The 17608-nt window shown below is 44.1% G+C and overlaps 2 protein-coding genes across 2 annotated transcripts; both read right to left on the reverse strand.

Annotated features, from left to right (window-relative positions):
* Positions 1–6103: 6103 nt before the first annotated feature.
* LOC123057731 (histone H3.2) lies at positions 6104–6795 on the reverse strand. The gene has a single exon (XM_044480641.1). It carries the CDS (start codon positions 6701–6703, stop codon positions 6293–6295), a length of 411 nt encoding a protein of 136 aa, XP_044336576.1. The 5' UTR covers positions 6704–6795; the 3' UTR covers positions 6104–6292.
* Positions 6796–13133: 6338 nt separating this feature from the next.
* Positions 13134–16673, reverse strand: LOC123057740 (actin-7). Its single transcript, XM_044480652.1, has 5 exons — positions 16487–16673; positions 15426–15507; positions 14945–15338; positions 14254–14867; positions 13134–13414 (listed from the first exon to the last, which is right to left on the reverse strand). The coding sequence occupies exons 2-5, from the start codon at positions 15480–15482 to the stop codon at positions 13349–13351; spliced, it is 1131 nt and encodes a 376-aa protein (XP_044336587.1). The 5' UTR covers positions 15483–15507; positions 16487–16673; the 3' UTR covers positions 13134–13348.
* Positions 16674–17608: the final 935 nt, after the last annotated feature.

Genomic DNA, 17608 nt, shown 5'->3' on the forward strand with positions numbered 1-17608 from the left:
GTTCTCCTCGATCTTCTTGGAGATCTATTCGATGTAACTCTTTTTGCGGTTTGTTTGTCAAGATCCGATGAATTGTGGGTTTATGATCAAGTTTATCTATGAACAATATCTCATTCTTCTCTGAAATCTTTTATGTATGATTGGTTATCTTTGCAAGTCTCTTCGAATTATCAGTTTGGTTTGGCCTACTAGATTGATCTTTCTTGCAATGGGAGAAGTGCTTAGCTTTGGGTTCAATCTTGCGGTGTCCTTTCCCAGTGACAGCACCGGCAGCAAGGCACGTATTGTATTGTTGCCATCGAGGATAAAAAGATGGGGTTTATATCATATTGCTTGAGTTTATCCATCTACATCATGTCATTTTGCCTCGATTCTGTTAGTGGCCTTGTATTGATGCAAAATGTATTTTTGATAGTGGCCTTGTATAAGGGAATGGAGGGAGTAATATAATTTCCTCCCAGACATCGTTCGTACTACTCCTGTCCTATGTTCGACTCGACTTGATCATGTGCTCCAAATCTGTTTACATGTAGACAGTAATAATAAACAAGAAGAAGAAGAAGAAGAAGAAAAAGGCTCAAGCATCCCTATCAAGCATGTTGCATTCAGTTGACTAATGCAGCTTCACAAAGAAGTGGCATTAAAGTAGATAACAGATAAGCCTTAGGGGCAAGAACAAGCGAACGGCACAACTTGAGCTGATGTCACAGGCTGTTTTCCTAGGCGCTCCAGGTCCAGTAGCCATCGCTCGTCAGCCTCAACCATACATGATGCAGATTTCAAAAAAAACCATACATGATGCAACAGCGGCTATGTAGGGGTGGCCATCATCAACCATATCTTTTTTTTGAAACGGACATCATCAACCATATCATGATCAACTTTCAGCAACAAATGTTTGCAGAAAATCTGAGGCTCTATTTGGTTGCGGGAATTGAATTGGGCTGCAGAACTCGAGTGCCAAATTCCAGTTCATCTCCGGGGTTGAAATTTTGAACTTGGTACGGTTCCAATGTTGTTGTTTGGCCGACTGTTGCAATTGCTTGCAAGAAATATCAAATAACTGAAGATTGCCAATCACGACCTGTTTGGATGCACATGATCCCTTTCTTTTCAGATTTGAACACACAGATACAGTTCCAATGTCATGTCGCCTCTTTCTTCTACTTACACGTGATTCTTCATCCCACTTAATACATAGTTTCTGTACTACTTAGCAGAAATTTTCTCCTTGTTTATGATCTATCTAATTTCATTTACTAGAATATATGCATATTTTACATGTTTGGAACACATAAAATCCTAAATAATGTGACAAACTATTGCAAAAGCCAGTGGACCCTTTTGATGTGCTAATAAGAACCCTCATATATAAATGGTCTTCAGCAAGTGCATGAACATTGTTAGAGTGTTAACAAGGTCCGCCATTCATCATGTGCTCATGCATAAATAAGATATCCATGGTTCACACAATGCACATACAGAATAAGCTTTCTTCAAATGTAATATGCACACTGTCATGCAGCCCACACCTCCCACATACAGAATGTTCATTCAGTTAAACGCGGCTCGTCATAGCATGTTACTTCAAGACCCATCACATATATTTTTCAGCACATAGCTCCTAATCTTATGCCTGTCCTTGTCATCACTAAAACGACTTATCTTCCTTGGTCTCCTCTCCCTAATGATATATGATGTCGCCACAACAAGAACTGCATTAAAAGGTTCTGCCAACATAGTCCTTATCGTCTTCCTCCTTTCATTTTCCTCAACTGCATACAACAACAACAACAACAACAACAAAGCCTTTAGTCCCAAATAAGTTGGGGTAGGCTAGAGGTGAAACCCATAAGATCTCGCAACCAACTCATGGCTCTAGCACATAGATAGCAAGCTTCCACGCACCCCTGTCCATAGCTAGCTCTTTGGTGATACTCCAATCCTTCAGGTCTCTCTTAACGGACTTCTCCCATGTCAAATTTGGTCTACCCCGCCCTCTCTTGACATTCTCCGCACGCTTTAGCCGTCCACTATGCACCGGAGCTTCTGGAGGCCTGCGCTGAATATGCCCAAACCATCTCAGACGATGTTGGACAAGCTTCTCTTCAATTGGTGCTACCCCAACTCTATCTCGTATATCATCATTCCGGATTCGATCCTTCCTCGTGTGGCCACACATCCATCTCAACATACGCATCTCCGCCACACCTAACTGTTGAACATGTCGCCTTTTAGTCCGCCAACACTCAGCGCCATACAACATTGCGGGTCGAACCACCAACCTGTAGAACTTGCCTTTTAACTTTTGTGGCACTCTCTTGTCACAGAGAATGCCAGAAGCTTGGCGCCACTTCATCCATTCGGCTTTGATTCGATGGTTCACATCTTCATCAATACCCCCATCCTCCTGCAGCATTGACCCCAAATACCGAAAGGTGTCCTTCTGAGGTACCACCTGGCCATCAAGGCTAACCTCCTCCTCACACCTAGTAGTACTGAAACCGCACATCATGTACTCGGTTTTAGTTCTACTAATCCTAAACCCTTTTGATTCCAAGGTTTGTCTCCATAACTCTAACTTCCTATTTACCCCCGTCCAACTATCGTCAACTAGCACCACATCATCCGCAAAGAGCATACACCATGGGATATCTCCTTGTATATCCCTTGTGACCTCATCCATCACCAATGCAAAAAGATAAGGGCTCAAAGCTGACCCCTGATGCAGTCCTATCTTAATCGGGAAGTCATTAGTGTCGACATCACTTGTTCGAACACTTGTCACAACATTATCGTACATGTCCTTGATGAGGGTAATGTACTTTGCTGGGACTTTATGTTTCTCCAAGGCCCACCACATGACATTCCGCGGTATCTTATCATAGGCCTTCTCCAAGTCAATGAACACCATATGCAAGTCCTTCTTTTGCTCCCTATATCTCTCCATAAGTTGTCGTACCAAGAAAATGGCTTCCATGGTCGACCTCCCAGGCATGAAACCAAACTAATTTTTGGTCACGCTTGTCATTCTTCTTAAGCGGTGCTCAATGACTCTCTTCCATAGCTTCATTGTATGGCTCATCAGCTTAATTCCACGGTAATTAGTACAACTCTGAACATCCCCCTTGTTCTTGAAGATTGGTACTAATATACTCCATCTCCATTCTTCTGGCATCTTGTTTGCCCGAAAAATGAGGTTGAAAAGCTTGGTTAGCCATACTATCGCTATGTCCCCGAGACCTTTCCACACCTCAATGGGGATACAATCAGGGCCCATCACCTTGCCTCCTTTCATCCTTTTTAAAGCCTCCTTGACCTCAGACTCCTGGATTCGCCGCACAAAACGCATGTTGGTCTCATCAAAGGAGTCGTCCAGTTCAATGGTAGAACTCTCATTCTCCCCATTGAACAGCTTGTCGAAGTACTCCCGCCATCTATGCTTAATCTCCTCGTCCTTCACCAAGAGTTGGCCTGCTCCGTCCTTGATGCATTTGACTTGGCCAATATCCCTCGTCTTCCTCTCTCGGATCTTGGCCATCTTATAGATGTCCCTTTCACCTTCCTTCGTGCCTAACCATTGGTAGAGGTCCTCATATGCCCGACCCCTTGCTTCACCAACAGCTCGCTTTGCAGCCTTCTTCACCATCTTGTACTTCTCTATGTTGTCTGCACTCCTATCCAGGTATAGGCGTTTGAAGCAATCTTTCTTCTCTTTAATCGCCTTCTGGACATCATCATTCCACCACCAGGTATCCTTATCTTCGCTTCTCCTTCCCCTGGACACTCCAAGCTCCTCCGAGACCACCTTACGAATGCAAGTCGCCATCTTCGTCCACACATTGTTCGCATCTCCTCCTTCCTCCCAAGGGCCCTCCTTAATGACTCTCTCCTTAAACGCTAGAGATACCTCCCCCTTGAGCTTCCACCACTTTGTTCTAGCGACTTTGGCACGCTTATCCCGCTGGACACGAATCCGAAAGTGGAAGTCAGCAACCACCAGCTTATGCTGGGGTACAACACTCTCTCCAGGTATCACCTTACAGTCTAGGCACGCACGCCTATCTTCTCTTCTCGAGAGGATGAAATCAATCTGGCTAGAGTGTTGGCCACTACTAAAAGTCACCAGATGTGATTCTCTCTTTCTAAAGAGGGTGTTAGTTACAATCATGTTGTAGGCTAGAGCAAAGCTTAAGACATCTTCTCCTTCTTAATTCCTGATGCCATAGCCAAAGCCCCTGTGCGCCCCTTCAAAACCTGTGTTAGATGTACCCACGTGGCCATTGAGGTCTCCTCCTATGAAGAGCTTCTCACCCATCGGTACACTCCTAACCATGTCTTCCAGGCCTTCCCAGAACTCCCTATTGGTGTTCTCAATGTGGCCTACTTGCGGGGCATACGCACTGATAACATTGAGAACCAAGTCCTCAACTACCAGCTTGACCAGGATAATCCGGTCCCCACGTCCCTTGACGTCTACCACTCCATACTTGAGGCTCTTATTGATCAAGATGCCTACGCCATTTCTGTTTGCAGTCGTCCCTGTGTACCACAGTTTGAAGCCGGTATCCTCCACCTCCTTCGCCTTCTGTCCTCTCCATTTGGTTTCTTGGACGCAAAGGATATCAACACCTCTCCTCACCGTTGCATCAACTAGCTCCCGAAGCTTCCCTGTCAGAGACCCTATGTTCCAACTACCTAAGCGAATCCTCCTAGGCTCGGCTAGCTTCCTTACCCTTCGCACTCGTCGAGTCAAATGTGAAGACCCTTGCCCATTTTCCACTACATCCGGGCGCCGATGTAGCGCGCCACTAAGGATGCGACGACCCGATCCTCACTCACTTGCCACTGTATCCGGATCAAGATACAGCGCGCCACCTTGGGGGTGACGGCCCGGCCCTTGCCCATTTTCCACCACACCCGGGTTCCGATGTAGCGCGTCGCTGAGAGGGTTACGCCCCAACGAAAATCTTTTGGGTTTCATCTCTATAAGAGTGGCTGAGTTTTTACGTTGGGACCGGCTATGTTGAGACAACATAGGCGGAGTTATTTTCCTCAACTGCATACAAACATAAAAAATAAATACTTTTTGTGATATATTCAGATGGGGAGCCTCACCCCACCCCCCACCCCCGGTGCGGTTTACACCTTCAAGAAAACCATAAAAATAACAATGCAAGTAAATACTGCATAAAGTATGAAAGAAACTTCTTTGAATCAATGTAAACTTTAAACTAGCCGCAAACATCACCGCATGCTCAGGTTCCTACAGCGGCGGCATCAAACTATTACCATGTAATATTTGTTTGAGAAGAGACTCGGAATAAAATAGATCTGATGCTTTTACAAGTTCAGTTAAAAGAAATGCATGTACAAGTGTGCAGACTGAACTAGTTTTGACTGCCTGGATAACAAAAGATTGAGGGGATTTCACACCGAATACATGACTGCCTGGAAAACAAAATGACACAGATATATGTGTATGTTAGAAAAGAAATAGTTACAATTAGTTTGTGTATGTAGGCTTGTACTGCATGCCGTTTATTTATTTTAAGAAAATGATGATACACATATATAGGTTTGGATGGATTCTTTCCAGTGGAGTGCTTAGAATGGCTGTTAGTTTTCCCACTCATACACATGGTACCTAATTCGACTTAGTGTCTCTGTATTATCGAGCCATTACTCCCGTAGTCCTGCTCAGAATGACGAGTACAGTGAACCAGTGACGAGTAGCAGCAATCCATCAGACATCTCAGAGTTCAGAGAATGACATACCCACTGCTGGCAAGACATTCAGGAAAAATGTTTGACAGGTTGGCCAGGCTTGAGGATTATCATCACAGACTAGCTTAACCATTGATCAGAACATTCAATTACACTCCAGTTTCCGATCGGGAAAAAGGAAGTTATGGTCTACTCAGATTGAATGGCAAAAGCATATTCAGAGTTTCAGGCCTTGCTTTTCAGGAGTAACAAAATGTTAAGATTCAGAAAGCTGCAATTGGTTTACTGCTTTCAGTTGACAATCCAAAATAGTAACAGTAATCCAAATTTGAGGCAAGATCACGTCGGCAAACAATCAGTTGCACAGAGCAAACAATTAAGAACAGATAGCCAACTTTCATTGCTGATGGTAACAAGATGGTTACATCAGGCACAGCACAAGAACATAACACGGCCGCCATGGCACGAACAGAGAGAATCCTACTACCACAACGCCAGATTTCCACCACGCAACACAGGTTCAGAACCTAACACCCTCTACACCTCCGACGAAGCTCGAGGCGCTCTAGGCCCTCTCGCCACGGATGCGGCGGGCGAGCTGGATGTCCTTGGGCATGATGGTGACGCGCTTGGCGTGGATGGCGCAGAGGTTGGTGTCCTCGAAGAGCCCGACGAGGTAGGCCTCGGCGGCCTCCTGCAGCGCGGAGACGGCGGAGCTCTGGAAGCGGAGGTCGGTCTTGAAGTCCTGCGCGATCTCCCGCACCAGGCGCTGGAAGGGCAGCTTGCGGATGAGCAGCTCGGTGCTCTTCTGGTACTTGCGGATCTCGCGGAGCGCGACGGTGCCGGGGCGGAAGCGGTGGGGCTTCTTCACGCCGCCGGTGGCCGGGGCGGACTTGCGCGCCGCCTTGGTCGCCAGCTGCTTCCGCGGCGCCTTGCCGCCGGTGGACTTCCTCGCCGTCTGCTTCGTGCGGGCCATCGGGATGGGAGGCGCTTCGTGGGTGGGGGAGAGGGAGCTCTTGGGGGATCTGGGAATGGAGGATGGGATTGGAGTGAGGAGGACGACGGGGAGTCGGGTGGATTTTAATAGGCGGCGGGTGGGCGCGAGGCTGCGGAAATTTTGGGTTTCGGGGGCGGGTGGGTGCTGGTTTTGGGAAGCGAGGTGGGTTTGGAGCGTTGGATTTGGTAGAGTGGACGGTGGGGATATGGCCTCGGGCGAGGCACGCGGATCGTGGGGGGCGATCCGCGGCGTGGTGGTTCCTGCGCCCTGATTGGTTGCGGTTGCGAGTGGGCTGTGACCGTCTGGCCCTCTGCTTGGGCCTTGGCGTGCCAGGGATCGAGACATGCGTTCTTTTCCTTGAGCAATTTTAAGCTTATCACTGCAGGGCGTTGATGTGTTTCCTTTTTTACAAAATGAACCCTTTTTTTGAATAGTTTGAATTGATTACCACATGTGTCACGTGGTAAAAAAAAGTCATTCCTTCTCTTCCCCACACAATACGGCTAGCGTTTCAATTGTAGCAGCGGCAAGAACTGCAGGGTTGAGTTGCCATGGAGGATTGATGATGTCGTGTGCCATCACATGAGGGGAGGTGATATGCTCCGCTTCAAGCGATACCAACTTTTGTGTCGCTCGGGTAGGCGAACACACAACTCTACATAGGCCGACCGGCCAGTAGCGAGCATCGCTCGAGTCTGTTAGGATTGAGAGATTTTTTTTTTTAAACTGTATTCTGAGAAACCAATCACAAAATCAACGGATATTAACAAATATACGAAAAATGTGAATTTTAAAAGTTCATGAAATTGAACACGTTCTTGAATTCAAAAAATGTTCGTGAAATGCAAAAAATGTTTAGGTATTTGAAAATTTTCATGAAATAAAAAAAATGATCGTGACTTTGAAAAATGTTCATGAATTTGATAAATGTACACGATCTTGAAAATGTTTGTGGATTTGAATAATATTCATGAATACAAAAACAACCACAAATTCAAAAAATTGCGAATTTGAACAATGCTTATGGATTCAAAAAAATGTTCAAAATCAAAAAATCATGAAATTTTAAAATGTTTGTGAGTTCAAAAATGATCGCTATTTAAAAAAAATTTGCAAATTTGAGGAATGTTCACAAATTTTAAAAAATGGATACAATTTTTTTAATCACGAAATTAAAAGTGTACATTTATTTTTAAAAACATAAAATTACAAATATATTCACGGACTTCAAAAATATGTGAATTAGAAATAAAAAAGACAAAAAAGGCAAACAAAACAATAGAAAAAGAGCATGAAAAATAAAGCGGCATAGAAGCTTCCCAGGGAAAGTATCTAGTGCTCCCAGGCCTAGGGTGCTCCCAGTGCTCCGATGCGAAAAACATTTTTTAAAATGTTCAAAAAATTCTGAAAAAAATGTAGAACATCGACGGAACATCGATGTCTCTTGTCACAAAATTTCAAATCAAAATTGGAAATATTGCTCGAGATACAAAAATGACAAATTTGACATCAATGTGATAATGGGCCAAAACTAAAGCCCAACTTATGTTATGTACAAAAATTTGTCATTTTTGTATCTCGAGATATGTTTCGAATTTTGATTTGAAATTTTGTGACAAGAGACATCGATGTTCCATCGATGTGCTACATTTTTTCAGAATTTTTTGAACATTTTTAAAATGTTTTTAGGACATTTGGAGCAACGGGAGCACCCCAAGCCTGGGAGCACTAGATACTTTCCCAAGCTTCCCAAAACTGGGTGGGAAGCTCCTAGAAACTTAGCAAAACCACACGAGGGAAACGCTTTATAACCCTTGATGGGTCGGCCCACACCCGAGATCGCGTGGGCGATTGCAGCGTTAGGTGTCGCAACGGCAGTGGTGGAGCTAGGATAATGCAAGGGTATGCGGTGCATGCCCAATATTTTTTGCAAATTTTTTTCAAGGGTAATAATTTTTGCAAATAAAGCAGGCCTCCGTGGGCGACGCATGTCGATCAGCGCCAGGGGACCAATTGACCACGCGATACGCGCCGGTCCCACGGGTCAACACCAGGCAGGCCACGCGCTCCACTGCAACCGTGCCACGCAGGCCCGACGTGGGATCTGAGCCGATCCCGCCAATTTGCCCAGATCTTCTATGGCATTTTATGTCGTCTCCATTGGTTTCTCCAGCCATAAACGATCTAGCAGACTCGGGTGGGATTGTTCCTCAGGACGGGTTGTATCTTCTGCACAACACGATGCAGCAGCCCCTGAATCTTCTGTGCACGCGCCTACACCGCCCCGTACACGCCTCCAAGCTGGAATATTCAACCAGTAAACTATAAAACTAAATGTGGTTTAGTTGTTTCCATTGGTCCATGGGAGAACCACACTCTATTCATGAGGCTCTTGCTGATCCGAAGCGGAAGAAGGCTATGGATGAAGAGTTTCATGCTCTTCAGAAAAAACACACGTGGCATGTAGTTCCTTCACACCTAGGTAAAAATGTGATTGTTTGCAAGTGGGTGTTTAGAATAAAGTGAAGGTCAAATGATACAATAGATCATTATAAAGCTAAACTTCTTGCAAAGGGGTTTAAGCAGAGGTATGGATTAGATTATGAGGATACTTTTGGTCCTGTTGTTAAAGTTGCCACCATTCATCTTGTTCTATCTATTGTTGTGTCCAGAAGATATGGAGTCTCAAACAGGCAGATGTGCAAAATGCATTTCTTCATGGTGTTCTAGAAGAAGAAGCGTATATGCAGCAACCCATGGGTTTGAGGATAAAAATAAACCATTTCACATATGCATGCTTGATAAGTCTCTATATGCACCAAAGCAAAGCTCCAATAGCATGGTACTCTCGTTTGAGCTAAAAGTTGCAAACACTTGATTTTATTCTCTTCAAATCGAATACATCATTGTTCATTTACAATAAGTCAAACTCCATTATCTTTGTGCTTATTTATGTTGATGATGTTGTTGTCACAAGTTCATCAAATGAGGCAGTAACAACTCTTTTGAAAGAAATTTACTCACAATTTGCTCTCAAAGATCTAGGAGACTTGCACTTCTTCCTTGTATTGAGATAAAGAGAAACAAAGAAGGTGGTCTTCATCTTTCTCAAAAAAAATCAACAGATCTTTGAGCAAGGCTGGATTGCGGGGCTGTAAACCATCACCAACACTACTATTCAGTTCAAAAAAATTGTCTCTTGTAGAGGGTCTACCCTTGAATCAAGAGGATGGCACTAGTGTTGCAAATGAGTCGAGTTCGGGCGAGCTGGGTTAGTCTCAGCTCAACTTATACTAAAATTTGAGTGAGCTCAAATTGATCGAATCTCAAGGCCGGGCTATTGAAAGTGGCTTGTGCTCAGTTTGTAACGATCTCCAGTCGATATCAAGCTAGTTCCGAGCTAAATAAGATATTTTTTAATAATTTAAAACAAATTTTCAAACAAGGTAGACCACAACACAACATAAGAAACCATTATATAATTCAACTTATGCTCTCTCAACTAAAGACCTATACTTAATAGCAAGAGATCATGGATGAACTAGTAAGAGAAGAAAAAGAAGGTGTGTCTGCTCTCCAACTTTGGCCAAAATAGCATGATATTTAACACATGGCTGGCCACATATCATATTGGAGCTAAACTTTTTTGGCACTTAGTTAAGATTACATGTTTGGTAATAGGTAAAATAAAGAAAAATCGTACACAACATATATTTTCTCCATGCTAAATTTTCTCCTTCCATGTTTGGTAATAAATTGTCCCATTTATTTCAATGTATATCAAAATTATGTGATATCGGGCTATCGAGCTAAAATGAAGTGAGTCAATGTTGGCTCGAGATCAACTAGTTTCTCAGTCAAGCTACATAAAATGGCCATACTTAGCTCATTATATTCGAGTCAGACTCGAGTTGAGTCAAAATACAGGTCGATCTCGAGCAGCTCAGGAGCCTGAAGCTTTTCTTGCAGCCTTAGATGGCACCAAGAACATAAGTTTGGTAGGTGCATTCTAGATTTCCAATGCTTGACACTCACCAGACCTGAAATTTTCTTTGCAATAAATAAAATGTATTAGTTTCCTCATGCACCCACTTCAGCTCATTGGACTGTTGCTAAACACGTATGAAGATATGTGAAGAATACTCTAAGTGTTGAACTAACCTTCAGTGAGTCATCATCTACCCTTGTTGGTGCTTTCTCTGATTTTGGTTGGGCGGGTTTCTTGAATGATAGAAGGTTAATAGATGGTTTTGCAGTTTTTTTTGACCCATCTTAATTTCATGGTGTGCAAAAAAAAATAGGCAAAAGTGTCAAGATCAAGTACTCAGGCTGAATATAAGGCTCTGGCAAATGTAATAGCAGAGAATATATGGGTTCAATCTATGCTCAAGGAACTTAGAATATGTTACACACAAATCCCTTGTCTTTGTTGTGACAACCATGGTGCTACATATCTTTCTGCTAATCCTCTTTTTTTAATGTAAAACTAAGTATATTAAAATTGATTATTATTTTGTGAGAGAAAGAGTTGCTAGTAAGGAGTTGAAGATTCGATTTGTTCACTCAAAGGATCAAGTCGCAGACGACTTTACAAAAGCCTTGCCCACAAGATCATTCGGGGAATTTAGGCGTAATCTTTAACTTGAGGAGTTTAGATTAAAAGAGTATGCTAAACAACATTATATTAGTCCAGCCTAGTCCGGTAGCGTGCGCCTTGAGCCTCACGTTAGAGTTGTTAGGAGATATTTAAGCTTAAACCTCTTTCTATCTCTTATCCCAACAACCATGTAATCTTCTCTCCCTCTCGGTTAGCTATGACCACTGAATCATGTAACCTACGAGATCTTCTCTTGTCATCTATCAATATAACACCATGCGGGCCACAGTAAGTTCTACGAGATCTTCTCTGGTAGGCATGACGTATGACGAGGAGAATAACATGGAGTGGGAAGCGGAGGCTGAGCATGGAGAAGTCAGAAACCAAATAAAGAAACAAACACAAAACTACTGAACTTTTGATAGGCCCAAACAACATATTTTTGTTGTGGGGATAGGGCATTACGCGCCTTGGCTTTAGGAGGTGAACGCATGTACGCCCGTTAGCATTTGAGAGTAAAAAATCACTTGTTTACGCTTCAAATTACATTCATGTTAAAAAAAGGATGATTATCCCGGCCTCTACATTCATGTACATATACATACATGTAACACATTGAGGTCCTCATTATGTTTGCATTCGAGTCGCTGAGTCCGTCCTGACTGTGTTCGCATTCGAGCAATGAAAATGAACAGGACATGAAAACGATCGATGTAAAAGGAAAATCTTTGGACATCGATATCCATTATACGTGTGGCATAATAGATATTCGCCCACACACTGTGTGGCGCTGTGGCATAGACAGAGGGTAGCCTACACGGGTTGTGTGTGGACGAACAGTAGAATTGCCCAGACGTCCTGGCGCAGCTACAATAGATATCCGCAGGATAACGATTTAGTTGCCATCCAGGATGGCAGATGTTGTTATCCGGGATGGCAAATATGGTTGTAAAAGCATGTCAACTCTCTGTTTTGGTTAACTATAGTTGCCATGTCTAATTTATGATAGTTGCGCGGGCAATCAAATCATAGTTGTCGTGTGTGATTAACTACTTGCCACATATAGTCAAACAATAATTGTCATGTGTGTTTATCTAGTTGCCACGTGTGGTTAATCACAGCTGCCATGTGTGTTTACCTGATTGCCACGTACGCGCAACTGCAGTTGCCGTCTAACAAACAAATTACAATTGCCATGTGTGTTTACCTAGTTGCCATGTACACACGACTGCATTTGTCATCCAATAACGTGCGACTGTCGTGTAGACGAAAAGCAGTTCGCTCACACGCGCGTGAACTAGGTGGTTGCTGTGTGGCAGAAACTAGTTCGCCCACACAGCGCAGCTGGCAACCGCGTGCTATGGGGCATGTGGGCGACCTCTCCAACACCCACACACCGGCCTTGTCCTACGTGGCACACGAAAACTGCCTTGAAATGTCAAGATTCGTGCAAACTGAACTGGAGCGTGTGGGCAAGTTGCACATATGTAGGCCTTAGTGTTTCCGAAATCTTTTTTCAAAAGGAAAAAGGAAATCAAAGTATGTACGCCGCATCGACATGAGAGAGGAGATGAACCCCGGCATCGTCTCGCCAAAGGCATCTCCTACGGTCGACGAGAAACTCCTCCGCCGCTTCTGCGCCCACCGCCGGTAGCCCTGTGGCACTCGGCAGTCGTCTAGTCTGGCTGCGAGGGGGCAGCAGGCCTTCTCCAGCAGCAGAGTTTCAGTGTCACTACGATTTCGACCAGGGCGTCTGGGTTTTGACTACTCTCCTTCGAAGAGGCACGAGTATGGCGTACCACACAATGTCGCTTAGGCATACACATACGTTCCATTTCATTATTTCATACAGCAGGCAAGCACCATGCAATTGTGCCAAACGGAAAAGATGAACCGATACTGATTTTTTTCCTGTACCCCTTATTCCTCTGAGGGTACACATCTTCTACAGAACACTAACCATGTACCATGTACTACTATATATTCTTGGCAGCAAGTCCCCTTTGTAAGTCCCCTTCACCGACTCTTCAAAAGCACTTCATGTGGACAATGCCGGGACCAGACTCATCGTACTCCGCCTTGGAGATCCACATCTGCCATTAGAAACAAATTCATGTTAAGAATCGATTCGGAACAACGCATCTCATTCAGCCCGAGAAATAACTTCTTAAACAGCCTCCCCTCTACCAAGCTACTGGCCTATCCTTTGGTTGCAAAAGCAATCATAGCACATTACAGATTTTAGAATGTCTTGGAAGATACTCCCTCCATTCACAAATATAAGATCTTTGGACAAAGGATGAATTTTATTTGCTCAAAATGAAGCATCAAGACGATACAAACAGATGAGCATGCACACCCGGCCTGTTCATAGCTAGGACGCACACAACCAACACCAACACACGCACACAAAAAACACTTCGACAAATAGCAAAGTCATATAAGACCAACGCTATACGTAGGCGAAGAAAAGAAAATGTATTGGATATTTCAATATGTACTATATGCAGACTAAAATGTGTGAACAAACACACTAAAATGTGTCTATATACATCCGATTAAGAGAAAAGTTAGAACATACTATATTTGTGAACAGAGGAAGTACTATTTTTTCATATTCTGGTAAAATGGCATACTAGAAATATCTAAAAGTTCAAGCAGAGGATATGACCATCTATGTTAATTAGAATATTATAGGCCAATTTCCTAAAAATATGAATTAAATGTATATTCAGATTGAATTCTCTAAAATAGTTAATGCATACCCTGCCAACCCAAACTGAAAGTGGATCATGAATAACGATACTAACTCAATCGTCAGAAAAACATGCTGAGAAAAAACTATCCCGAAGAGCGCTATAAAAAATTGTTGAGCAAAGATAGGAGTAATGCATATGCAACTTCCACACTTGAGAGGGGGGAATATACTAACCTGCTGGAAAGTGCTAAGAGAGGCCAAAATAGAGCCACCGATCCAGACACTGTATTTCCTTTCAGGTGGTGCAATAACTTTAACCTTCATACTGCTAGGAGCAAGGGCCGTGATCTCTTTGCTCATGCGATCAGCAATTCCAGGAAACATGGTAGAACCTCCACTGAGAACAACATTACCATACAGATCCTTTCTGATATCAACATCACACTTCATGATGGAATTGTATGTCGCTTCGTGTATACCAGGAACTTCCATACCAACATGAGATGGCTGGAACAGCACCTCAGGGCACCTGAACCTTTCTGAACCAATTGTTATAACCTGACCATCAGGCATCTCATAGCTCTTCTCCACAGAGGAGCTGCTCCTAGCCGTTTCCAGCTCCTGCTCATAATCAAGGGCCACGTAAGCGAGCTTCTCCTTTATGTCTCTGACAATTTCCCGCTCAGCGGTTGTTGTGAGGGAGTACCCTCTTTCTGTGAGGATCTTCATTAGATTATCCGTGAGGTCCCGGCCAGCAAGGTCCAAACGAAGGATAGCATGAGGAAGCGTGTATCCCTCGTAGATTGGAACAGTGTGGCTCACACCATCACCAGAGTCGAGCACAATACCTGCAGGAAAAACGTTGTCAACCACCCTATGCAGTGAACTTCAGCGGCAACTGTTTCAAACAAGGCGGCAGACATACCAGTTGTTCGACCGCTGGCATACAAGGACAGAACGGCCTGGATTGCAACATACATTGCTGGGCAACTGAAGGTTTCGAACATGATCTGGGTCATTTTCTCTCTGTTGGCCTTGGGGTTGAGAGGGGCCTCAGTCAGCAACACAGGATGATCCTCTGGTGCGACACGGAGCTCGTTGTAGAACGTGTGATGCCATATTTTCTCCATGTCATCCCAGTTGTTGACAATGCCATGTTCAATGGGGTATTTCAAAGTCAGGATACCTCTCTTCGCTTGAGCTTCATCGCCCACATAGGCATCCTTTTGGCCCATACCAACCATGACACCGGTATGGCGTGGCCTTCCTACAATGCTAGGAAAGACAGCCCTGGGTGCATCATCACCGGCAAAACCAGCCTGCCAAACATTAGGAATGTGATCAATTAGTTTGGGAGAGCATGTTTTTTTTTTTTATGTTCAAAGGATTTTGTGCTGAATAACAACCTTGACCATTCCAGTGCCGTTGTCGCACACGATAGGTTGAACATCCTCATCAGCCATTTGTCAAGTTCCCTGTAACAGAAATCTGCAATGGTACGTTGGTATAAGAGCAAGTTTCTGTATAAACACCTAAACTGTCAGAAATGCTCCCATACAAAAGCAAATAAACCCATAATATCAGCGGTTCAGAGCGCCTGAAAGTGACAAAGGCACACATGTATCTGCCATGTGGTGGGATAGAGCAATTGAGGAACACCATCTGATTACATGCAACTACATTTTCAACAATCGAAGCATCAATTTAGAAACATGACATTAACTTTTTAAGCATAACGTGTTAAAGAAATATTTTGGTCGGTTGAAAATTTTTCTTCGATACACCATTTTATTAAGAATTTATAACAACACTAGCTGGCCTAATTCCTAAGGAGGCGCATAGCCAAGCAAAACACCAAACATGCAGCTAGTCGAAGCCGGCGTGCCGCGGCCAAATTACCAATCGATAACGCAGAGTAAGACAAACTTGGGCTCTTAGTCTTTCCCGATCCCAATTTCTAAAGCGAATCGCACTTATCGTGACATCACGGGTCACACATAGTTTAAGTAAGTATGGAAGCACTAAAAAACAGTATAATTCGCCTTGGTGTCTTGCTAGTGCTAACTGAAGAATTTGTCACGGCACGGTACCAGAACCCGCACATCGTCTAGAAGACGAAAAGCATCTGGGGGCAAGGAAAACCCCCACAAAAGCAAAATGAACAGTTCGCAATTATCTCCAGCAACACCACCAGGGAGCCCGCGCGACAAACGCATCCTCAGATCATCCGCTCGCCCCGGAAAATTCCCATGCTCCGTGAGGGATCGCCCACCCGCCGAGCAGCGAAATTCGCCGACAGCGCAGGAAACAGAAAAATTCGGGAACTCAGGAGTAAACCACGAAAGGTTCACCGATCGAAGCAGAGGCTAGCGGGGCGATCTACCTGGGGGGAAGTGGAACTCGACGGATTTGTGTCGCAGATCAAACGGGTTGAGGGGAGGAGCAGGGGGCGGACGGGGGGCGTCACCTGTTCGCGGGGCGTGGATGGCGCGTCTGGAGGGCTCTGCTCGGGCTCGGCGGATGAAGCGAGGTGGACTGCGGCGAGACGAAGGAAGGAATACGGCGGGCGGGCGGATGGCGTAAAGGCGTTGGGTGAGCCTGGGTGGTGCTTTATACGCGTCCATGCTAGAAAAGGCACGCCGCCCGTAGGAAGCGGCCCCGGTGCCGTGGCCGAGTTTTGGGGCTCCGCTCTGCTCTGTGGGTTTTGCGCCCGGGTCCCTCGTAGTGTGCGTAATAATGTGGAGCTGTGCCAGAGATTTCGCATCTTTCCCCTTTTGTGTTTGCTATAAAAACTAGTGGAAATTAAATGGAATGGTAAATGTTTGCCAAGAATTGCTACATATTCTTTTGAGTCTTCTTTTCATGAGAAATCTTCAGATCTAGCAGTATTCATCTAGATTGCCATGTTCAAAACATGAGTGAAAACCATGCGACTGGTGTGGCAGTGAGAAGCACATTCCGGATATGGGTTTTTTGAAAGTATGTTGGACTGAGATATGGTTCAACAAAGAATAAACAAACACGATTTCTTACCTTTTTGGGTACGAAATGAGTACCCAAACTTGCATTAGCTCTAATTTTGATGTTATTTTTTAATGCAAGCGGATGCCGGATTATCTAAAAAAACATTTAGTGTATACTCCCTTCGTTCTTAAATATAAATTTTTGTAGAGATTCCACTAGATGGACTACATACGAAACAAAATGAATGAATATATACTTAAAATGCATCTATATACATTTGTATGTGGTTCCTAGTGAAATCTCTACAAAAACTTATATTTAAAAACGGAAGAAGTAAATAGTCACAAGATTTACATCAAAAGATACGCGTTAGGAGGTGTGCCACCTACCTCCATACCATGGGAAAATCCGAGTCAGACGTGCACCAGCTTTCTATATTGCACCTCACCCTGTGTCCCTTCTTCTTGAATTGCACGCTTTATTTTGCTTGTCAACGACTTTCTTCTCTTTTCATTCGTAAGATACGTAAAAATATTTTCGTAGGTGTAGCATTGCTCTTGCACGTGTGCTCCTGCCGTCCTGCGTGGAGCCTGATGGGACATGGAGTCACAAAAAGTCGCACTTG

The sequence above is a fragment of the Triticum aestivum genome, chromosome 1A (assembly GCF_018294505.1).
Source record: "Triticum aestivum cultivar Chinese Spring chromosome 1A, IWGSC CS RefSeq v2.1, whole genome shotgun sequence".
In the NCBI taxonomy this organism is placed as follows: Eukaryota; Viridiplantae; Streptophyta; class Magnoliopsida; order Poales; family Poaceae; genus Triticum; species Triticum aestivum.

Coding starts and splice junctions, on each gene's coding strand:
- LOC123057731 (XM_044480641.1), bottom strand. CDS start 6,703: ATGGCCCGCACGAAGCAGACGGCGAGGAAGTCCACCGGCGGCAAGGCG.
- LOC123057740 (XM_044480652.1), bottom strand. CDS start 15,482: ATGGCTGATGAGGATGTTCAACCTATCGTGTGCGACAACGGCACTGGA. Junction 15,339..15,425: donor ACGGCACTGGAATGGTCAAG/GTTGTTATTCAG, acceptor AATGTTTGGCAG/GCTGGTTTTGCCGGTGATGA. Junction 14,868..14,944: donor TGCCAGCGGTCGAACAACTG/GTATGTCTGCCG, acceptor TTTTTCCTGCAG/GTATTGTGCTCGACTCTGGT.